Source organism: Mastomys coucha, unplaced genomic scaffold, assembly GCF_008632895.1.
Source record: "Mastomys coucha isolate ucsf_1 unplaced genomic scaffold, UCSF_Mcou_1 pScaffold13, whole genome shotgun sequence".
NCBI classification, from domain to species: Eukaryota; Metazoa; Chordata; class Mammalia; order Rodentia; family Muridae; genus Mastomys; species Mastomys coucha.
In genome coordinates this window covers 75,815,981-75,840,479 of record NW_022196895.1, presented here as the reverse complement: position 1 = coordinate 75,840,479, position 24,499 = coordinate 75,815,981, and the positions used below count along the sequence as shown (strand labels likewise).

Sequence of the window (24,499 nt, the reverse complement as noted above, 5' to 3'; positions counted from 1 at the left end):
ATATATATATGCCTCGAGTTTATGGTCTATGGAGGAGATACCCCAACTTACAGATGCCCTCCAACTTGAAAAGGGTTATTTTTACTTAGTTGCTGGCTTCCTAAGGCAATGACAGGGCAGGACAGCATCTGTCTCATACTGACTAATGAAAGCTTGCTGAAGATCTGGGTGTCTATACCAGCTAGCACTGGCTCAGGGACCAGCCCACCTCCCAAATCCAAGCAGTCACACACTTGAAAAAAATTAATCTATATTAGGATTAGGAAGTAGCAGGAATAGCCTGACTCACCACTGAACTAATGAATTAAGCCTCCTAACGAGCTTTAAGCCACCAAGTCTACAGAAGCCTGCACACTGGCACTGGTTTACGAAGTCATGAAGCGAGATGGGATGAAAAAGTCATTTCTCACAGGTAGTGGATTCCACAAGCCCTGCCGTGGGCATATATATTTCCCAAATTCTCTATCCTGCTGAAGCCACATGCTGGCCAATGTGTTAGCAAAACCCAGGAGGCAACGTTCCAAAGAGTGACTGTAACTTCAAGAATAAGAGCCACGGCCAAATGACTGCCGGCAGTGGTACCTCCTGGCTGCCTGGAGGCACTGGGTACTAACATGAAAAGGGGGGGGGGGCTTTATTTCCAAGAATTACCCAAGAAGGAAAGAGAGTGAGCCAATCGCTGTGGCGGACTCGCTTGCTTTTCGGCTAACTCCAGGGTGGGGGGTGCCCGGTAAACCCTGAACGGTGGCCTGTATCATACACGTGCTGTAGGCAGGGATGCTCTGGAGAGCTCCACAGTCCCATGCTCAGTAGTAGACACTTGGAAGAGAGCACCTGAGGATGCTTCATCAAAGAGCAGCGCAGGAACCACTGAGCCATCCGGGCTGAGGGCGGGCAGGACACTGTGACAGAATGTCCTTTTGGGGGGTACCCTTTTCTTGATTTAAACTTCAAACTGTAAGTAGGAGCTTACTCACTGAGCCAATTTCCTCTTGGTGTGCTTCAAAGTCCTCCAAGAACGTGGTCTCCATTTTAACCACGTTCTCCGTTTTAACCATCCATTTCACTAAAGGGCTGAGTCCGCAGTAGCAGCGGACAAGACGTTAACTGAATGGTCAAGCAAGGAATGATGCATCGAGTAGGCCTGCTTTCATTCACCCACTGAGTAGTCTCAGGGTACCTTTGTGCCCACGAGCTATCCTACACACTTAGGACATGAGAGGGCCCAGAGAGGAAATGCCTGCCTGCCCTCAGGAAATCTGTACCCTACAGAAGGTGGGCCACATCAAGTAGAAAACAGCCAACTCCGCAGTGAGTTAGGCAGTGAGAATCGTGGGAAAAACAGAGCTGGGTGGACTCTATGGCCTTCAGGGCCACACGGGATGGAGCTGTTGTGTCGGTCGGCCCCCTCAAGCTGCCCCTGTCTGGGATGTCTCAGGCTCCCAGGTCTCCACAGCCGCTTCTCTAGGGGGGAGGCTCTCCGTCCCAGCCTGTGGCCTGCTCTTCAGCACCATTTTTCCAGTAGCCTTAGCAGACTGTACCTGTGAACCGTAGCCCCAGCTGTTTCTCCCATCTGGGATGGGGTGTAGCTCAATGTCCAGATTGCCCAAGATACCTGAAGCACTGCCGGCTTGCAGACAGACACCCTTTCTGGCTCCCTGGAGCCTAAAGTGTTGGTTTCATCTCTCCCTTCCACCCTAGAGGTAGGATCTACGTCAGAGAGTCCTAGATAGGTTTTTGTCCAACTGAAATTATTCTCCTTGTATCTCTGTTCCCAGCCATGGTGCAGGAGGGCCATCGATCTAGCTGGAATGGCACCTGCTTACTTATATACTCAACAAAGCACCAGAGGAATAAGATGGTGGAGCTGAGGTCATCAGGGTGGGCTCTAGAGTAGGCAGGTGTAGGAATGCCCATAACCCAGGCCTGGAGAAGCCAGAAAATCGCCTCCTTCCTCTGCAGCAGTCAGTGCCTAGAAACTAAACTCTACCCAAATTCACCCACCTGGATCTAAGGACTTGAGGCACCTCACAGAGGGACTCCCAGCAGGCCAGCATGTCTCAAAGGCACAGGAGATTGCAAGGCAATTGAGAGAAGGGAGAGGGTCTGAATGTGCCAACCGCTCTGGACCTCCAAGGGGTGTGGACACCTGGCTTTCCCGAGACATTTACCTTCAGACTCCTTCCAAACCCAGAGGGTCCTCATTCTGCTCCCAGCCAAGAAGAGAACAGAGGCCCGAGCCTCTATCCTGAACTAGAAGGCTCACTGTGAAGGGGAAGCGCTTCCATCTTTCTACACAAGCATAACTCTATAGACTAAACAAAATCTGTCCTGCAACTCTAGAGGCTGCTCTGGCCCCAGCCCTCCAAGGCCTGCTCCTGCACGGATCCACCCGGTAGGGCTGAGCTGTGGAAGGCCCTGTTCTACTACCCTCTCCCCTCAGGCTTCGCTTGGTGGGACCCACCCATGTAGGCTCTGCCTTGTGCAGATACTCTGCTATAGGGCCCTGCAAATGAGATCAGACTCATGCAACCAGAAGCACTTGGGTATTCTCATAAGTAATATACATCAAAATACTTACAGCAATGAAAAATGGAACCAGTCCATGAACAAGCATGCAGTAGACCAGATTGGCCATATCCACAGACTGAAATACCAGATGAAGCCAAAAAAAGAAGGGATGTTTTAAAAAATGGTTCAAGAATCTTTACAATGTGTGAGAAAATAGAACTCAGTGATGGATTCGCCCTGTGAGTCTGATGAGGTCAAACATATCTGGACACAAAACAACAAAGGGACAAAGTCTGGCCTAGGGGTCTCTGAGAGAGAAGTCCAGCACAGCAGGGAAGTCGGCCTGCTGGCCACACGGTTTTAGAATGCACTGGCTCCTGCGCAGACGTGATTTTGAACACCACAGCATCAGCATCCAGACTTACAGGGACAATGCAGCTTCGAAGAGTCAAAATAAAGGACCATCATCTTTTCTTTTATTCTTTATTTTTGAGACAGAATGTCACATATCCCAGGCTGGCCTTGGATTTGCTTGTAACCAAAGATGACCTTCAACGGTTAATCCTCCTGCCTCCACCTACCAATGCTAGGGCTTCAGGCATGTTCCTTGTCTGGTTTAGATGGTGCTGAGAATCAAATTCAGGTTTTAGTGCATGCTATGCAACCATCCAGCCACCTCAGTTGCATCCCCAGCCCTCGGCTATACTCTCAAGATGGACAGCTAGGGCTACCAACAGCTATTCACAATTAGGGCCTACATTTTAGCGTTTGTTCCTTCAAGGAAATTTTGAGTAAGGCCTGCTAGGGCTGGCCCTGGGCTGGGGTGAGCATATGGTGCTGAATGAACAACTGGCCTTCACGTGGCTGAAGGTTTGCTGACCGGCAGGAAGTCAGTCGGTAGTCACCTATGCAGCACATAATTACAGACCCAGAAGTGCCAGGGGAGTGACTGAGAAGCCAGGTCTTAATTTAAACTGGGTGTGTGAAGCAAGTAAGTCATTAGGTAAGGAGATGGGGGAACACACACTTCATCTATGGCACAAGCTGAACGGCGGTGCCATAGGACCCATGGTGCCCTTCCCTGTGCCAGGTGCTGTAGAGAAAAGATAGGAAGCCGTTCCTGGCACATGAGGCCCTCTGCATGTCTCTGATGTTCCCACTATTCATTGAGATGGGTCTTAGCTTCACAACAACCTAACTCCAGAGGAAGGAGTCAGGCAGGGTCAATGATGGCTCCACCTAGGTCAGGGTCAATGATGGCTCCACCCAGGTCAGGGTCAATGATGGCTCCACCCAGGTCAGGGTCAATGATGGCTCCACCCAGGTCAGGGTCAATGATGGCTCCACCCAGGTCAGGGTCGATGATGGCTCCACCCAGGTCAGGGTCGATGATGGCTCCACCTAGGTCAGGGTCAATGATGGCTCCACCCAGGTCACGGTCAATGATGGCTCCACCTAGGTCAGGGTCAATGATGGTTCCACCTAGGTCAGGGTCAATGATGGCTCCACCTAGGTCAGGGTCAATGATGGCTCCACCCAGGTTATGGCTAAAACTTGCCTTGGACTGTTAGAGACATGGCCAGAGAAGGATTTGTGAAGGAGAGAGAGAGAACCTGGATCGGAGTCATCATATATTCCAACTTGAATAGGGGCTGGGTGGGATGAGATGGATGGATGGACAGATGGCAAACAGAAAGATGATAGATGGTAAAGAGATGATAGTGGGATATATATGATATATATGTAATATGATATATAAATATCATATGTAATATATGCTAAATATCATATATATTAGAGAAATGATAGATGACAGATAGAGAGAGAAAGAGAGAGAGAGAGAGAGAAAGAGAGAGAGAGAAAGAGAGTAGGGAGATAATAGATATACCACAGGCGATGCTCCGGATGGCACACTGGGCCACAACTTAGAATCAGGGCCTAAGTCTGTGAGTCAGACAGGGCGGTGCTTGGTCCTTTCCTATGCCTTGTCCTCCCACTGCCACCCAAGGTGATGATGGCACAACCGTCACACCTGCTTTACTGCCTGGACCAGCACCACTGGGTGCATGTCACTGCCCAGGGTGACTTCTGGGCCAAAAACTCTGACTGGAGTGGACCCCATCTGGGAAGCCACACATCTCTGAGGGAAGGCCCGCACACTGGCTTATACAGGTGCTTTACACTGAGGACCCAATGTAGCAAGGCAGGGATGAAGGCCAGAGACAAACAAGCATGACAGAGATGGGAAAGCCACTGGCAGGCAGCCTGTGTGTACTCTTCAATCCTGACAGCAAGTCTACATATGGACAGGTATCACTGTCCCGCTTTACAGACTGGGAGAGCAAGACCTAGAGCAGTGGTTCTCAATCTGTAGGTCTTGACCTCACAGAGATTGCCTATCAGATGTCCTGCATATCAGATATTTATATTATAATTCCTAACAGTAGCAAAATGACAGTTATGAAGTAGCAGTGAATTAATTTTATGGCTGGGGTCACTACAGCATGAGGAACTATATTAATGGGTCACAGCATTAGGAAGGTTGAGAGCTGCTAAGCTAGAGGGGTTCATTGGCCTGCTCAGTAATAAGGCTGGTAATGGAGGAGGTGAGGCCAGCTTACAAGAGCAATGGAGACAACTGTAAGAGGACATCAGAGACAAGGAAGACTAGAGGGGGAAGGGAGGCCTGAAGCAATGGACTGGCATGGGTAAGAGGGGCTGCCAGTGAGGAAGTGGGCTGCTTGGAAGCTGGGCAGAGAGACTCTAGGTAGGTGGAGTGTGAATGTAGCTGCTCATCTGTCTCCACCTCCATGGGACTTCCCTGAACTGTAAACCCACAGCGAGAAGCCTAGTTACAGAGGAGACAGTCTGACCCATGCTTATGAAATGTCGTAGAGCCAGGCAGTTTGCAGGCTGGGAGCTGCACAAGGGATGCCAACTGGTCCTGGTGACCCATGACACAGGTTCAGACAACAGAGTCGAGTTGGAAGAAAGCACCGTGCTCAAGACTACACCAGCTCCTGGCACTAGCTTTGTAACGCTGGGCAGTACATGACGTGCCTCTGGGTCTCAGCCTCCTTGGTAAGAGCAGTGAAGGTGAAGAGCTGCTCTTTATGGGGTCCTGTGAGAATCCAAAAGGAAGGCTTGGTGTGCTCACAGTATGGGAAGAGAGCAATATCCTCGGAGTGGCTCGAAGTCTGCAGGCCTGGGAGGGGTGTATAGCACTTCAAGGTTCTCACCGGTGGTCAGCCCTCCTCATGAACCAAACCTGCAAAATTCTGGACATCCAGGACAGACCATCTGCAGATGCTTGTACTATGGGCTAGACAGGCTCTGATCAGCTTCAACTCCTAACTTCTTCTTCTTTTTTAAAGATTTTAATTTATTATTATACGTAAGTACACTGTAGCTGACTTCAGACACACCAGAAGAGGGTGTCAGATCTCATTACAGATGGTTGTGAGCCACCATGTGGTTGCTGGGATTTGAACTCAGGACCTTCAGAAGAGCAGTCAGCGCTCTTAACCGCTGAGCCATCTCACCAGCCCCAACTCCTAACTTCTGAGAGACAGCCTGGCTTATTTAATTAGGCTTGCTCCTTCCACTGCTTTAAGTGGCAATTCTTCAGGGGAATTTTTTCAAAACTGGACAATGCTCTTTTGGTTTGTTTGTTTGTTTGTTTAATAATACTATGAGAGGAATGGAGAGATGGTTTAGCAGTTAAGAGCACGGGCTGCTCATCTAGAGATCCTGAGTTCAATTCCCAGTAACCACATGGTGGCTCACAACCATCTATAATAGGATCTGATGCTCTCTTCTGGGGTGTCATACAGAAGATATATTCATATAGATAAAAGATGGTGATGATGATGACAAATATGATGATGATGATGATGATGATGATGATGATGATGATAATGATGATGATGATGACGATGACGATGATGACCACAATGACAACGACAACAATACCATGAGAGACGGAAGCTTGACCCTTGGGTGGGTACTAGCCTCTCCTCTCAGCTGTGTGATTCAACCGGCCTGTGCTAAGTGATCTGACTGTGTCAGGGTCTGGAGAGCGCAGTAACACTCACAGTGATACTGTTGCAGCGAGCCTGCTGTAGTACTGCTGAAGGAAATGGGTGATGCGCCAAGCCTGTGCTCCTGGGCTGTGCTCCCTGCATCCGCCAGACACACTGCACACAGGGCTGAAGCACCCATGCTGTGTTAACGGGCAGGATCAAAGGCTCAGGCTGCTGAGGGATGGGGGACCTCACAGGATACAGGAGGCCATTGAGGAAGCAGCCCAGCCCTGAGCCATGTCCGGGAGGCAGCAGGGAGGGGGGTGGGTGGATACCGACCTCAGAAGGCAGGTGGTGTGTGTTTCCCAGGAAGTGGAATCACGGATCACAGGACTGGATGGTTTAGGGTGATGTTGCAACTCAAGTTCTGGGCTTGAACACCCAGGGCTTAATAGTTTTGTCATGAGTTCTCTTGACAAGCCTCGGGGTCCTTGTGGCCACAGAGGAAAAACAGTACTCTCTGTAAGGTGTTGTGAACATCAACAGAATGCAGGCCAAGCGCCCAGAATGAGGCCCGGCACAGATGTTACCCAAGGCTATAACCACCAAACTCATTCAAGCTGGTGGGGAGGTGCCACCGTACCTAGACTTTGCTTATGATGTGTGTCTGTGTGACAGCTTCTCTCACAGGCTCAATCATGTTCCTGGAGCAGGTCATACCCACGAAGCAATAGGGGCTAATTTGGGGCCAGGTTGTGACTACTGCCTGGGCTAGGAAAGGCACCTCTAAGTCCTGTCCAGCTCCATCTCCCCCACTGCCAATAGGATCAATACTCTAGGAAACAGTGGGAGGTCAGGCAACTGCCTGCTCAGATTCAGTAGGCTCACCTCCATGCAAACATTCCCATCTCCAACAAAAGGAGCGCGGGTGTATAGTTCTTAGACCAAACTGAGCATGTGAGGTGAATCCATGCAGGCTCTAAAATTCAGCATCAACTTCTCAAGGAGAAACTGTGTTGTCTCTCTCCTTTCTCATCTCTGTCAATAATGGCCCTGACAGGCCTTGGGTGGTGTCATGAGCAGGTGCATCTCCTCTGCCCTGCAAGGGACCACCCTGCAGCAGAGAGGTTTATTTCTCCCATAGCAACACCCTGCTATTTCAGAACACTGAGGGAGGGAGGCCACACTGGCTATCCGGAGGTGGGGCAGCCAGTGGCTTAGGCCCCTGAGCCCTGGAGAACAGGATACTAATATTACTTTCCTTGCTAAATTCCTCTACAACAGCTGACCACCTAAAAACAATACCACACACAGCCCTCAAATTTCTCGTCCACTCTAGCGCCTCCGAGGGTCTTTCTATGGCATCACACGTTCCCCTCAGAAAGCCATCTGAGGAGAGGTCTCCGAGGCCTAGGCACCTTTGCCTCATCAACTCGGTCTGAGAGGCAGAGAGGGAGGTCTGTCCTCATGGAACGATGTCAAATTTAGCTTTGAAAAGCATACCACAATGATAAAATGAAGAAACAGATGCATTTACTCAACAGCCAGGACTCTGAAGAGGAGCAGAGCAATCCTTTGGTGCTTTGATGTCCTGAGAGGACACGGGGCCTCCATACCCTCAAGTGTGAATGAGTAGATGCCCAGGGAGACCACCCTGTCCTCCATAGTGAAGGCAGAGTGCAACATTTTGGCTCTGTAGTTTCCCTGGCCTACAAGCACGAGGCTTTGTTCCACACATACTACTACTTCCCTTTTCAAAGGACGATGGTCCAGTCTTCCTCCCACATGAAGAACAAATACATGAAGAGCAAATACCAGAGAGATGGCCCATGATCTGCTGTGTGTGGCACAGGCTGACCCTCACTCAGCTCTTGCCACCTTCAGCCACAACACCCAGCCCACTACAAGGGTCTCTGAATGACCTAGTGCCATCCACTAATGGAAGGTCAAGAAATTCAAATACGGAAGCAACCGGTTGTTCAGCCATGGTGAGGCTTTGCAAGCGCCTCTTCGCTCACACATCTGCAGTGGGTATCCAAAACTCTGCAAAAATAGACTTTTCTTGATGTTTATCTACAAATAACCAATGAGCTGTTGTTCAGTTCCTCAGATCTGCAGAACTGCGGCGCTTCAGAGAAAAACCTGAAAAGTAAAATCCACAGACACACACACAGCACCGCCATTTTTAACACATCTGGAGGGCCCTATCCCTAAGTCAGGCCCCACTGCCTTGGTTTGCTGGAGGGTCACTGAATGGGTCAGGGTAGCAGAGAAGCTTCAAATTGGAGGTAGGTCCACACATGGATACAGATGGTCTACACATGGATACAGGTGGTCCACACATGGATACAGGTGGTCCACACATGGATGTAGGAGGTCCACCACATGGATACAGGTGGTCACACATAGATGTTGGTGGTCCACGCATAGATGTTGGTGGTCCACACATAGATGTAGGTGGTCCATACATGGATGTAAGAGGTTCACACACCACAATGAGATGTTGCAGAGAGGGTGATTTCAGATTTTGTAGGTATATAAAGCAAGCTTCCCCTCAACCCAAGTAAAACACTATACTCTATCCTGTCTGCTGATGGGTGTTGAGGTGGGTTGGGGTGGGACCTAACCACACTCTTAGAACCTAAGGCCTAAGAAAGGAGAATCCAGGAGGAAACAGCCACAATGACTGCTAATACACCAGCCGCAGGGAGGAGCAAGGGCTCATCTCCAAGGGCTGGGCCTGGTAGGTGAATAGATCTGCTATGGGGACGTGGGTCAGGCTGGATCTCGGAGACACAGTTCTACCCACGTGGAAACCCGGAAACATCAACAGCAGGAGCAGCAACGATGTACTTTTAATTTTCCAAGTTTAGTTTAGCTGCTCTTCTCCTGTCCCATAGTATTAGCATTAGTTTTCTTCCCAGGTATGGGAGGGCTGCTCTTGGCAGAAAGATTGCCATGAATCATGCCACCTTCGGAAAGGAGATATTTTCTAAAGTAGCATCACAAACCATTGCTGAAGTTGTCGCCGTAAGGAGAATGCATTTGCTTTCCATCTCAGTCAGGAAGCACTCGCTGGATATGTACTGTATGCAAAACCTCACAGGTTAACGCTGAATCACAATTGAGAAATGCCAGTAACTTTCTGGGCTGGTCTCCTAGAATGTTCAACTTGATGTGCGTGAGATGGGAGGATGAAAGAACTCCGAACAAGGAAAAGACTAGAGCCCAACAACAGGTTGTTCTAGAAGATATGACCTGGGAACTGGCACAGAGAACCCCCAGAGTTGCAAAGAGGGCAGGCACTGGCAGCTGACCCTGCAGTCTGATGGGCTGCTGACCTCCGACTTCACATAAATGTGAGGTTGGGGACTGGGAACACTTCAAATCATAGGATGAAGGACCTCCCCCGCCCCACATACATACCCCGTGTCACATCTTCCAAACCTGCGCTCCGCTGAAAATGGTGGACACTGTGCCTGCTTTCTTGTCTTTTTGTACCCCAACTCGGGCTCCACACTTGACACACAGTAAATGCCCAGGAAAAAAGAGCAAAATCCCACAATCACGTGACTGGATGGCAGGCAGGACCAGCATTTTGTATTTTGGGTTGTGAACCTAGCATTGAGCGGCAGAGCCATCTCTCCAGCCTGAGGACCAGCATTTTACAACCAGCTACTAAATAGAGGGTTTCCCTTGAGGACATGCATCAAGAACCTTCTCCCACAACTCAAAGAAAACAGAACAGCTTGAAACCAAGAGACACAGTCTCAGTTGCTCCCATGAGCTCCAGACCTGGAAAACCAGGGAGACTCAGAGGTAGGGTTTCTTGTCCTAACTGGGGACACTGGGATGTGGTGTCTGTGTTCTGGTCTGGATTCCATGACTTAACAGTCCCTAAGAAGAGCCATGAGCCTTCCTCACTTGTCTTATTCAGGGTTTCTTTTCCTGCCCAAAACACCGTGTCCAAGAAGCAAGTTGAGAAATAAGGGGTTTATTCAACTTACACTTCCACATTGTTGTTCATCACCTAAGGAAGTCAGGACAGGAACTCACACAGGGCAGGAACATAGAGGCAGGAGCTGATGCAGAGGCCATGGAGGAATGCTGCTTACTGGCTTGCTTCCCCTGGCTTGCTCAGCTTGCTTTCTTATAGAACCCAAGATTACCAGCCCAGTGATAGCACCACCCACAAATGGGCTGGGGCCTCCCACCTTGATCACTAATTGAGAAAATGCCTTGCAGCTGGATCTCATGGAGGCATTTCCTCAAGGAAGGCTTCTTTCTCTGTGAAAACTCCAGCTTGTGTCAAGTTGACACACAGAACCTGCCAGGACACCGCTAGTGGCCATATGCTGTTATGGCACTGATTGGGTTTCAGAACCTGTTAGACCTTGGATAGGGCAAAGATGTTCCCAGGGGTTCAATGTCCTCTTAGGTATTGTGGAAGTCATAGAAAAGCCCATTTTATAGGTTATGGTGGGGGTCCATGAATTCTTTCTTGCGACTTCAGTGTTTGGGAATCATGTCTGGCACGTTATTTCTCACATGTACTGGGATGTTAGATGTTAACTGCTTTAGACCCTGTACCCAGAGGGCAGCACCTCATCTGCATGTGCTTTACATCCCCAGTGTGTCCAGTATAGCTTTACAGAATGGCTCAGAAGTGTGCTGGGAGGGAGGTGAGGGGCCAGAAAGGAGTCTAACACCTGCACTTTGGGCCCCGGATTTATGCCCTAAAGGAAGTGAGGAGCCAGTAAGCATGTGCATTTGTACATAAACAGCTGGACACATCTGCCCGCGTGCTGTGCTGCTCTCACCCCATGTTCCCTTCATGTTGTCACTAAAGGACCAGGAGACCCTTTTAAGCCAAGGTACACCTCTCCTGTCAATCCAGACACACGTCATGGACGCTTGAGCTTCTGAGACCTTTAAAGGCTCCATTTTACAATTCCTTTCTTTCTTTCTTTTTCTTTTTTTAGATTTAATTATTTACTATATGTAAGTACTCTGTAGCTGACTTCAGACACTCCAGAAGAGGGCATCATATCTCATTACGGATGGGTGTGAGCCACCATGTGGTTGCTGGGATTTGAACTCAGGACCTATGGAAGAACAGTCAGTGCTCTTAAATCCCGAGCCATCTCTCCAACCCTTTCTGATACCATTCCCTTTTCTAAACTTGGGAGAACCCCACCCCAGTATCTGGAATGCCCCATCCCCTGCAATAGTTTTCCTCCTTAGGGAGATATAGTAGCCCCTGGCCACACACCCAGAAAAGGTGGCAAAACTTCTGGGGGTAGTGATATCAATCATCCATGTTCCCCAAACTAACTTCGTCCCTGAGTCCCTATCGAGAGCCTCTTCTAAATGCAACTTCTCAAATCAAGTCCCAGAGCCTGTCGAAACACATACGTGCACAGGTACAACAAAGGGTGCAGAATCTCAAAAGGGTGTAGCTGACACACAGGTGAGTCAAACCATGTCCAGGCAGTTCTCAACTGGCCCATAGGAGGCAAGTCCTCAGCCATCCAACAGGGAGGCCTGGCCCAGCCTCCATCCCACCAGATGTCTCATGCCAGATGGAAGGGTGGGTCCCTGCAGGGCTGTGGCAGCCAACACACTCAGCCAGAGATAAGATCTTGGGGATCAGAGGAGACAGGCTGACAGAAGACATTGTGTGCCCAGCTGTCTACAGCATCGCTTTGCCAGCCAGCATATGATTAGCCAGGCCATCTAGGGGCTACTCACACACGTGCCCACCCAGGTCCAGATTAATGTCTGAGCTAGGCTATAGTAGGGAGAGGATACCATTTCCACTCAGGACTTGGAAGATCAGTCTTGCCTGCTCTGGTGGGACACACCATAGACATGCAGCTCCCAAAAAGCGAACACAAAGAGGACGGGAAGAGGATTAAGGATAACACCGGGAAGCCAAAAAGAGATGGACAGACAGCACACTAGCGCCTTCGAGTTTCCAGTTGATTGACAACTCAAGAGATATACAAATTAAACCAGTAGACAAAGGAACGGGGAGGGGAATGAATGGATACCAAACTGTATATATAAAATAGTAGAAGCAGTTTCTTACAACATTGTAAAAAAGTTATTGCATGTGTACGATGTGTGTGTGTGTGTGTGTGTGTGTGTACATGTCAGTGCATGCCATGGCGTGCATGCCATGGAGTGTGTGTGGCAATCAGAGAACAACCTTGCTGAGTCAGTTCTCTCTGTCCACCTTTATGTGGATTCCAGGGATCGAATTCAGGAGGTCAGGCTTGCTCTGCCATTGCCTTCACCACTGAGCCATCTCACCTGCCTAAACATTTATTAATTACGTATTCAAAGCCTTAAAAATGTGCATGTCTTTATCCCGAGTACTTTTAAATACATAGTTCTGTACTGATTTAATACAACCAATAACTTTCATTTGCCTTATGCTGTATATTCTGCATTAGCTTTATATAAATACTTCAATGTGGCTCACAGCACAGTTTAGTATGGGGGAAATCCAGGCAGAAATTCAAACAAGATATTGGTTAAATTAATTATGATTTGACAGGAGATGTACTACTATGTAGTCATTTTTTAAAGTCCTCTAAAAATATTAATGAAATGAAGAAAGATTTGTCATATATTGCCAGATCGAAAGTAGACTGCATATTATGTCTTTGTGATCCTTGTTCTAGAAACAATAACGTGATGTATGCACATCAGCACATGCCATCAGAAGGCATGAGGCAGCATCTGAGAGAAGTTCCTCTGCTGACAGAATTACCCTTTTCTAGCCTCAAGTTTCTCTAGGGAGGTATAAACATGAAGGAAACCTTCAGTCTCAAACAATACTGAGTGGGGCTTGTGACAGATACTTTAAAAATGAGTAGAAAGGGGGCCAGACAGAGTGAGCCAGGTTTCAGGTGGGAACGTTAGAAGGGCTTTGCAGAAGGGAGCACAGTCTAGAAAAGGCTCTCAGGTAGAGAAAACTACAGACTCTGGTTTAGGGGCACAGGCCAGACCAGATGTGGATTGATACCATGTGGTGTAGAAAAGAACCCAGAACTGTAATTCATTTAATTCTGGAGTTGGGACGCTGTTGAGGTAGGAGGACCTGAAAACTGTATCCCCCGAGACACCCCCATCCCTGGGAGGACCTGAAAACTGTATCCCCCGAGACACCCCCATCCCTGGGAGGACCTGAAAACTGTATCCCCGGAGACACCCCTGTCCCTGGGAGGACCTGAAAACTATATCCCCCGAGACACCCCCGTGCCTGGTGTGACCTTCTTGCTAGCCTTCAAAACAGCGTAGGCTTTTGCCCGTCTCCCTTCAGCCTGAAACGCTCCTTCCTATGAGTCGTCAGTGTCTCCCTTCCGGCTGCAGGTTGGAGAGGCAAAAGTCACAGTGGAATGAGAAGGGCAGGCAGAAACAGGAAATCGAAAGTGCACATGGCTGTGGAGACGAAGAGAGGACGAGCCAGAGTTAACGATTTTAGGGAATCGTATGGGAGCATGAAATGGGGCAGCAGCCACCAGGCCAAGAACCTGCGCTCTCTGCACACACGCCTGGTGTGCCCAGGAAGTGGCCGGCGTGGCAGGTAATCAATGATCTCCATTCTGAGAAGACGTATGGCCATACTCAGCACTTACAGTGCTGAGACCCTGACCTGTGGCGCTGGATGCTGAGGACTGTGGGTAGGCTGCAGTCCCCAACACTGTCTTCACCCTCGCTGCTTCATCTCACCTCAGGAGCACCTCCTCGGATACCAAGTGACTCAGATAGGGAAGCTAAACGACATGCCTCAAATCCCCAAACATAGAGAGGACAAAACTTGGGTGCCTGGCTGCCATTTTCCTAAACAAAACCACGGTACTGTAGTTCTACGCTCGAGTCTCGTGAAGTCCTCTCTGTTAGGAAGTTCTGCCTCCGGCCCGTGACAAAAGCCCTTGCCTGGAGAGATGGACTTCCACAGTAATACATATCAACTACCGAGTGGGAGGAAGGAGAGCAGGAGGGGTGTGGAAAAAGGGAGAGCCACATAACACATTCTGGACAGGCAATGACGATGGCACGCTGTGGGGTGGGGAGCATGTGACAGCCACCCTAGGGCTGTCTAGGTCAGTGTGGGCCCTCCCAAGTCTCCACTCAAAATAGCATGTGAGCTTGAAGCCTCAGGGACACAGTGGCATTTCTCCACTGAGCAGCGCTGGAGGAGGCAGCTGGGCTAGTGTGCCAGGAAGCAAAGGCAGGTGGCCTATTCGCCCATAAGCCAGCATGGACCACAGCCCAGAAATGCAGGGTAAGACCCGGTGAAGGCACTTCCTTCAGGTCTGTCCCATGGCCTCATTTTGAGTTGGATAATGTACAGCGCCACACACACACAACTACTGAGCACCAGAACTGAGTGGTTAGCGCGCATCAGTCCATACTCAGTGGACAGGAAGAATCCTGGTGATGGGCGGTGGTGTACCTTTGCTGTGCTGGCACTCATAAGAGTGTCACACACCTGTACGCACACACAAGTGAGCACAAGAGGTTAACATTGGAGTAGGCCAAGCATAGTGACCTTCGGTTTCTGTATTTTTTCCCATGCCTGTTTGTGAATGTAGCACCATTTCAAAAACAGTGAGAAATGATGGGGGCTGCCCTATTCCAGTGCTGAGGAAGTAGGCAACCCTTCCAACCTCCCACTGCTGTTGACTAACTTCACAGCTGCGTGAACTTGTGATTTGGGGAGTGGGGGAAATCCTGGACAACAGAAGGGGTGTGCAAGAGCCATAGAATGGCCATCTGGAAACAGGGTAGGGTCTCATTATTAAGTAAGAGATTCCCCAAATTCGGGGAACCAGTAAGTTCACCACATTGGGTCTGCAACGATACCCTGCTGTTACTGGGGGACTGCCCCATCCCCGGGACTCTATAGAGAGACCCTGAAAATCTTACACCAAAGAACTCTTTGGTGGCTGGTTAGTAGTCTAGAGGGAGCATTATCTCCCTAGATTCCAGGCGAATGAATGGATCTCGGGCCTTCGGCTCATAGGAAGCATTGGGGAGAACTCTCCTTTGGTGACCTGGACCACTCTAGCACCTCTCCCTTCTACACCCAGAACACCACAGACCCAAGGCTACTTATCTCCTAGTCAGTAAAAGGCTCCAGGGACTTCTCCACCCAACCCTAAGCAACAGCAGCTCCTTCTCTATCCCGCGGGGTCCCCGTTGTAGACCCTCCCAGCCCAAAGCTTTGGCACTGTGCACTGAAGGAGCTGCCTCCGCAGAGGGGAGAAGCGCCAGATCCTATCAGCCAATTATCCAGACACGGCTACTCGCAAGTTCGGGCACGCTCTGCCTAGGCACAAGCAGCGGGAGGGGCCTGGGCGCGCCCAGGGGGTCTGAGTCTGCGCCCCAGTCGCGCCCCCGTAGCGGATTGTAGTCTGGTCTCTAGGGGCGGCTCGCCCAAATGGGAGTTTATCGGTCCCTGCACCCTAAGAACCTGGGGGGGGGGGAATCTAAGCTGGGGGAGCGCCTGGGAAAGCTGTCTGGGTAGGAAGGGTGCTCAGGCCGGGAAGACTGGACTTGAGCCAGGGGAATGATCAAGGGGTCTGGGTCTTGGGGTAAAGGGCGCCTGGGGCTCCCGGTCTGGTACCCAGAGCCAAACAGGAGGCTGGGCCAGGGCCCTGATCTGGGAGCCGACTGGCGGTCGGCTCCTTAAGGCCAAATAGGCGGCGCAGCCAGGCCCCCCTCCTGATTCTGGCCTCCCAAAGACCCCTCCACGACCCGAATCCCAGCAGTCTCCAGCTCCAAGATCGCCCCGGAAACACAGCCCTCCCCTCCAACGTGTGGCGCGCCCGGGTCTTCTCTAGTTCGTGGAACAAAAGAGCAGCCCTCGTAGAGCCGGTTCAGAGCCTACACGGACTGTCCCATGGCCCTCCGCCGCCCGGCTTTGTGTTCGCCTAGGGTGCTGGGAGGATCGCCGGGGTCCCGGAGCACATCCCACGGCCCCTGCGCAGAGGCATGCAGCGCCTAGGCTCCAAAGTTGTCGGCGCCGGTCGCCTCCCACACCGCTCCAGTTTCCCTCCGCCTGGGTGCCCCATTCATTTGCCAAGGGAACGAGGGCAGACCGCCACGGTGGGCCTCGGGCACTTACCTTGCTCTTGACTTCCACGGCGCTGCAGTCGTAGAAGCGTAGGGTCTGAGACTTATGAAAACTCCGGTTCATGATTTCGGCCCCACTTAGCCTCGCCTTCCTCGCCCTCGCCGCTCAGGGACCTCAGAGAGAGTCTCCGCGGAGACGCCCCCCGCCGTCTGCCCGGGCCCGGCGCCGGGCCCGCGCTCGCTAGGGCGCCCGGCTGCACGGCGTGAGGCGGGCCGGAGCGGGGCTGGCCGCGCGCCGCGGGGACTCCAGGGGCCGCGCGCGGGAGGAGCTACGGGACGCCTCCCCCGAGGCCCGCCTCCAAGCCCCGCCTCCAAGCCCGCCCCAGAGCCCCGCCCCAAGCCCCGCCCCGGAGCCCCGCCCCAAGCCCCGCCTTCAGCGCCCATCAGGGCCCGCCCACGCCACGCCTCCACCTGGTGCCCTTCCAAAGGCAGAAGCTCTGGGCCATTTTCTGGGCTCTCGGGTTTGCCTTCCCCACAGCGGTCGGCCGGGGAAAGGGGTTCTCGATAGATTCTTAAGAAGCATGGTAAGGAGAAGCACCTCAGGTCTGCTCCACCTGCCTGCCTTAGTTGCCAAGGTGGTAGGTAGTCCGGCCCATGAAGTAGTGAACTCTTAACACACGGGCAGGACTGAAAGCGACGACAGGATAGTAAACCAATGCCAAATTGTAAAGAAATAGTTAAAGTTAAAACTAACATGTAGTATTAACAGCAAGAACTAAAACTTTTTTTTTTTAAAGGGAGAGGAACACTTACAGGAGAGTTTGAAGAGCAGCGAGGGTTTTTCTAAGGCAGTTGATAGAAAATAGGATAGGTTTGGAGAAAGAACTGATGAGAGCACTTAGAAAGAGGGGAGAGAAAACCTAAGATGGAACCTGCCTCCTTAGGAGTTTGTAAAGAAGTTAGGACGAGACACACGGGCTTTAACAATTATCTTACAATGTCTTAAGCATTCTTGTAATCGGCATGTTTACTTTTTGTGTACATTGTAATATACTTTACAGAATTGTGATCATTCTGTTTTGCCACTACCTGGGTTATAATGGATGTTTTCATCAGTTGTTTTTAGAAAATGTTCTTAAAACTGCTTGTGTGAATAATGGCATAACTTCTAATGGTTCTATTTTATTGGCTATGTTTGCATTCTATACATACTAATATTATAGGTGCTGAATTCCAGGTTTCACTTAGTTGTGAGGCATTTAAAAGATATTGACTATTAAAACGGAATTATTAGGCTATAAACACACCTACCTCTAAAGCTTTTAATACAGACAGCCAGATTGCATTCCTTAAATTTTAACTTTTATTCAGTTTTGCTGTGTATTTATTCTGTTACCACCAGGGTTTAATGCTGGGGCCTGTGATCATTATAGTTTAGAGTTATAATCCTTCCCTTAGAAGAAAGTCCAGGTTGTTCAGACAGAGATAGGTGAGGTAAGCTGGGATGACATGGAGAGATGCTGGTCAGAAGGCAGCAGGCCCAAGCGCTGGCTCCTCCTTTCTTTCTTCTTTCCCGGCCCCTCCCCCAGAACCTCCCCCCCAGCCCCTCCCTTACCCTTCTCTTTTCCTCCTTTTCTCTCTCACAGGCCTTTACATAACCTCGGTCAGTCTCAAACTTGCTAGGTAACTGAAGCTGCCCTTCAACTTCCTGTCTTCCTGTCCTCGCCTCCACAGTGCCGGGACTGCAGGTGTGGGTAACGTTATTTCCATGCCCCATTTTTATTCAGTACTGGGTATGGGATCCCGGACTTGATGATGGCTTATTTGGAGGGACGATTCCTAACTTAGCACAGTCCTTTGTCTTGAGGAAAGTCACAGGTCCGCTGCTTACTGTTCACTCCAAAGGGACTGTTCTGTGGGTGGGGGAGGCCCAGGATCGCAGTAAGGGTTGAGTACCCTGATGGTTACTCCTGGTTGTCAGCTTGACTCCATCTGGAATCACCAAAACGCAAGACTTTTGGCACTCCTTTGAGAGGTGCTGGAAATGAACTCATTCCTAAATCCTAAATCCACTTATTTCTGAGGCATTTAAGAAAAATTGACTCTTGGTTTGATTATCTGAAGCAGAAAGACCCACCCTAAATGTGGACAGCCGATTCTGGTGGAAACATAGATGAGAAGGATAACAGGAAAAGAAAACGTGGCAGTCTGCCTGCTTGCCCCCATTCTCGCTGGCATGTCCATTTATGCTGTTGCTGCAATGTACTTGGCTGGTACCAGAGCCAAGTTCTTTGGGCTTCTAATGTAGACCGAAGACCAGCAGCTCTCTAGGGATCCTCCAGGCCTTCGGTGCCAGATTAGAGCTGTTGAGACATCGAGCCTTGTAGACTGAGTGGCTACTGGATTCTTGGTTTCTCTAGTGTGAGACGGTTGTGTGCACGTGTGTGTGTGTGTGTGTGTGTGTGTGTGTGCATGTGTGTGTGTGTATGTGTGTGTGTTTGTTCATTCATATTCATTAATTCTATCACTTCTGGTCCTTCAGACAAGCCATGACTAACACAAGCTGTAAACCAGACATTTCAAAAATGGAATGATGAATACCGTTCTGGAGAGTGCGTAGGGATGAAGGTCCAAGAGCAGGTTCCAACTTGACAGTGGCGGTGTACACCTTACATCCCAGTACCTGGGAGGCAGAGGAAGAGGCAGAGGCAGAGGCAGAGGCAGAGCAGAGGCAGATCTCTGTGAGTTTGAGGCCAGCCTGGTCTACAGAGCAAGTTCCAGAACAGTCAAGGCTACACAGAAAAATCCTGTCTCAGAGCGGAGGTGGGAAAATAACAGGTTCAAGCCTCCGGGAAGGGAAGGTGAGGAGGTGCCAAGCTTCACGTAGTCCTTGGTTGGCAGTGGGTCAGCCAGACTGGAATGAGACAGTTCTATGAATCCTGTGGCTTACAGCGAGGGGCTAAGGCCTGTGGGCTCACCTGTCCCATCCCTAACAACCTACTGAGTCAGCACTGCACCTGAAGGCGATCCCCAGGCAGCTGGCAAGCCCAGCAGCATGGCAGAGGGGATGTACTTGGCTGTCAATCACCTGTCGCATACATAGACTGTGGCTTAAGGAACAGGCAGCCACAGGAGGAAGATGCTGATGCCTAAGTCGTTTCCCTGTGCACAGCCAGGCTATCCCTGTGAAAGGCTTTTTAAGCCTCAGAGCTTCAAGCCACTCCCTCTAGATCCTGGCCTGGCAGCCCGTTTTGTTTGTTTGTTTGATTTTTGTTTTTTTTTTTTTCTTCATATAGCCATGGGGCCACAGGAACCTTTGAATGCTTACTGGTAGACTGGTTTTAGCTGAAGATTGAGAAGGAAAATATAGACAGGCCTAATTTTCCTCAAGTCATGGCTTCAAAGAATCCATCAAAATTGGTAACCCTAACTGAGTTTGGTGGCTCATGCCTTAGTCTCAGTTATTAGGGGGTTAAACTAGGAGGATTGAGAGTTCTAAGCCAGTCTGAGCAACATCAGGTGAGATGGCCTCCAACCAACCAACCAACCAACCAACCAACTAACCAACCCATATCCACCCCAGGTAAACAGATATAGATTCCAATATGTATTCCAAATTTAGCCTGTAGGCCAATGTTTCTCCCTTTTGGGGGGTGGTATTGAATGCTCTTTTCACAGAGGTCACCCAAGATCACCAGAAACCACAAATATTTACATTGTGATTTATAACAGTAGCAAAATTACAGTTACGAAGTAGCAATGAAAATAATTCTATGATTGGGGTCACCTCAATATGAGGAAGTGTATTAAAGGGTTGTAGCATTAGGAAGGTTGAGGACCATTTCTTTAGGTGGCCAGTCCTTGAAAATGAAATACCTTAGAACTTCAAAATCTTAGATTTCTAGGTAAGGGGTGGCCCAAAACATTTTATCAGAAAGAAAGGAGATTGGCAACCTGACTACTTTTTCTGCTTTTAAATGAACAACACATCCTTAAAGGAGCTGTTATTAGCATAATAGGATCTGATTATAGAGGCAAGTATTGAGAATTACTAGCTTATCCAAACAGTGGAACTCACGCTGCTGCCTATACTCAAAAAGCTGGTACCACCCAGAGAGGTCTGGATAGGAGAAAGGTAAACCTTGCATGCTCGTGGATCAGCCCACCAGAGATCTCAGGAGTGGTGATGCCTGGGTGTACTGAGTGGTTCTTAAGCAAACCACCTTGTCCTGCCCTCCCCTCTGCCATGGGAAAGTTGGCAATGTCTAGAAGCATCCGCTGTGAGGAAGGCAGGGTGTGCTACTGACTGTCCAAGCTAACGATGCCAAGAGGGGCAGCCCTTCCAATAAAAAGGGCTTCGACCCAGTCAAACTGTCAGCTGTGCCAAGGGGCTGTTGTTTCTGACCCTCAGACCCCTGTTACATCTGTCATCTGAGGTCCCCGGAGGAACCTCAGTTTGCAGAAGTAAGTCTGCACATCTCAAGTTTGCAGAAGTCTGCACATTTTGAAGTGCGCGGACATGTGCTGCCCTTGTTTTTGGTCTCAGTCTGGTGATAAAGACTGGTGAAAGTCAGCCTGCTGTGAAACCAATAAAAATAAATACCAGGCTCAGCTCTGCTCTTGGCTCCTCAGCACTTCAAAGAAAAGCAAACGATCCAAGGCACATCTGCGTACAGGGATGAAACACTGAGAATCTCATTATGACATCTGTGTACAGGGATGAAACACTGAGAATCTCATTATGGGACCTTTCCTTTCACAGTGGTCCTTTGGCGTAAAAGCTCCTAAGGAAGTGTGTTGAAATAAATAAAACAATAAGCACAAGGCATCGACTTAGTGGGTCAAGTCTCATCTCCTTGTAAGGTGAAGGACCCAGATTATCCCACTCAGACCGCCACTGCATCCCCTCAGGCATCAGTGTATGTCAGCAGGACCCTGGAGGTCACCATTCAGAAGACACTGGACATCTGGGTGCTCTGGGATCTGGCTAAGACCAGATCAGTCAGAACCCTGGGGGTGGAGGATGGCACCTGGGTGAATGCCAAGTATGCCCTGCCCATAGTTTTGCCCAGAGCCTATTCTAATGTTACTATAAGGAGAATGTCAAATGGGAGTGACCTGGGCCAGTGGGTGCTGCTGAGCCTCATCATCCGGTCCTCTGGTTGTTCTCTGAGCTCATCTCCTGCCTGAAGTGTTTCCTGTTCCCTGCCCTAGCCTTTATTGTCTACTTTATCTGACTCTCTGTCTGTTGTATTTCAGTGTACTTTCAGTTTTACTTAGTAGATTAAAGTTCTCAAAGAGGTGATCCCTTGCTTCTGCTTTGTTTATTTTTTGTTTGTTTTTTAAAAACATTCTCCTGTTGTCTTAGCTCTGTCTCCAGTGTTTTCCTGGCATCTCTCTTGCCCCCTGTCCCAAGACTTCTAACACTGTATTCATTCTCTGACTTTTGTATTTCACACTAGATTGATATCCCCAGGATTGGCCAACGGACTGGCCGGTAACTAAATAGGTTCTGGGTTCTGTTGAACTGCAGGCTTGGGGTTCTGTGATTCCATGAATGATCCTCACAGAAGTCAAGGAGACAAAATGCGTCTAGGACTTGGACATCCTTGATGGAGGGTGTCCTGTGCAAGTGGGTACTGTCTGATCCCCCCTCCCAACCAGGTAATGTGGCATAGGTGTGAGAGTAAGAGATTGAGTTCCAATGAAGATCTGTCGTTCTTTGAGCTGTAACAGGCTCTAATGGCGACTGTATAATGTTACAGGGCAAAGGGAAGATGCAGTGGATCACCCCAAAAGAAGCAGTTCAGAACACACACCTACAGATCATAATCTTGAAGCCCATCAACAGGAAGAGGTGGCAGAGAGGCACTGAGGACTGCCACTTAGGAGTAGATCTCACTCCAACTCCTGCTGCAGACCTGTGGGGCAGGAAGGAGGCCATCCAAAGCCACTGTAGAACACACTGTAGGTGCACGGTCTGGATCTCTCTGATCTTCCCCCCAATGGGAAGTGTTTGTGTAGGCTGGTCGTATTGTTAATTGTTTAACAAGCTCCACCTCTACCAATCACTTATAAAAAATCTAATGTCATTGATAATTAACAAAAAGAGGGGCGCTTTCATGTTCAGGTTGTTGAGATACAATTTCTCAGGAAAACATTCTCTAAGGTATGCTTTTTTGATGATTTTTTAAAAAATGATCGAATCACGCGCTGTTGCGTGTGTCAGGCATGGAACATTTGTGTGTTCCTTGGATGAGACAAGAAAATAAAGTGTTATAGTAGTCTGTCGTCATCATTTGATCTTCATGTAAAGTGCACATCTTCCCAGCTTTCACTCTCACTCTGTTCACGTAAGATGTTTCTGCCATTGTGGTGAGGACGCTCTGGGCCTGTGTGGAAGATCCAGAGCAGTCAGCAGAGGCTCCTTAGGCAGACAGAGCTCTCAGCTCTCAGCTCTCAGCCACAAAAGAGTAAATTCTCCACATTCCAGAGCCATGTGGAAATTGTTGCATCTGCTCAAGTCCTCCAAAGAGGCTCTGCTGGAAGCCCCGCACTCCCGAATCAGTGCTTGCCCTGCAGCCACCAACCAATCAGCGTGCGCTCCACAGCACCACCACCCCCATCCCCCAACCAGCATGCCCTCCTATCTCAGTTTGGAGCTTACTTTCTGGTCCACGTGGAGCTATTTGCATGTGTCAGGATATGCATGTGAAAGGCAGAGGGGCTCACCCTGATCACTGTGGCTTTGCACTGAAGCTCTGAAGCAAGTGTTCAAAAAAATGTAAACGAGGGGGCTGGCGAGATGGCTCAGCCGGTAAGACTGCTCTTCCGAAGGTCCTGAGTTCGGATCCCAGCAACCACAGGGTGGCTCACTTGTAATGAGATCTGACGCCCTCTTCTGGTGCGTCTGAAGACAGCTACTGTGAATTACACAGGAGCGAGCGAGCAGAGCGAGCAGGGCTGGAGCAAGCAAGGCCGCAGAGGTCTTGAGTTCAATTCCCAGCAGCCACACACATGATAGCTCACGGCCATCTATAAATAAAATAAACCTTTTTTTTTTTAAATGTAAATGAAAGTACCTAGGGCAAGGATCTCACTAATCACGGATTAAAATCTCAAGCCTTTTTGTTTGTTTGTTTGTTTTGTTTTTTGTTTGTGTGTGCTTAGGCATGTGCGTGTGCATGTGTGTGGCAGGGGGAGGGGCTGGCTCTGCTGAGTTGGCCAATTCCACAGAGTGTGGTACCCTGGCAGAAAGAAGTGGCCTGCTCAAAAGGGGTAGAGCTTTTGTTTACTAGCATGGTCATCTTCTGGCACTCCTACCAGGTAGCAAACCTTGTAGGAGAAATAGATGGAACACTTGTCCTCTTGTCTACTCCAGCAGAGCTCTGGAGTGGGTCAACTTCTGGCACTCTGAGAGACAATGTTTGATTGATCTAATTTTGCCATGATGCTGTCTGCTGGTTACACAAACGCCATGGGATCCTTCATGCCCTCTGGCCCTGGGCTTCTGGCTGAATAATAACCCTGTAGCTAGGCGTGTAGAGTTCATTCACTCTAGAACCAACAAATCAGCTCATCGCTTTCAGACTGGGAGAAGTTTTCTGGGAGTTACCAAAGTACCTGGCCATCAGTCTAATATTCTGCACCCCGAAGATATGAGCAAGAAAATCTCTATACCCATCATGGGGAGCGCGGGTAACCATTCTTTTTTTAATATGCATCAGTGTGAGGATGTCAGATCCCTTGGAATTGGAATTACAGACAGCTGTGATTTGCCATGTGGGCACTGGGAATTGAACCTGGATCCTCTAGGAAGAACAGCCAGTGCTCTTAACCTCTGAGCCATCTCCACAGCCCCAGGAGGTTTTTTTTTT

General features: G+C 49.6%; 1 protein-coding gene and 1 long non-coding RNA gene across 2 annotated transcripts in view; one reads left to right on the top strand and one right to left on the bottom strand.

The window, feature by feature from the left end:
- Nucleotides 1-16,934, bottom strand: part of Pard6g (par-6 family cell polarity regulator gamma) — a 74,011-nt gene extending 57,077 nt beyond the window's left edge. Inside the window, exon 1 of the mRNA XM_031366114.1 lies at nucleotides 16,675-16,934. Coding sequence (XP_031221974.1) covers nucleotides 16,675-16,746 — 72 coding nt within the window. The 5' untranslated portion in view covers nucleotides 16,747-16,934. The remainder of the gene's footprint in view (nucleotides 1-16,674) is intronic.
- Nucleotides 16,935-18,263: 1,329 nt separating this feature from the next.
- LOC116087741 lies at nucleotides 18,264-22,906 on the top strand. The gene is made up of 3 exons (XR_004117603.1): nucleotides 18,264-18,370; nucleotides 22,156-22,286; nucleotides 22,388-22,906. It is a non-coding gene; the product is annotated as an uncharacterized LOC116087741 (long non-coding RNA).
- Nucleotides 22,907-24,499: the final 1,593 nt, after the last annotated feature.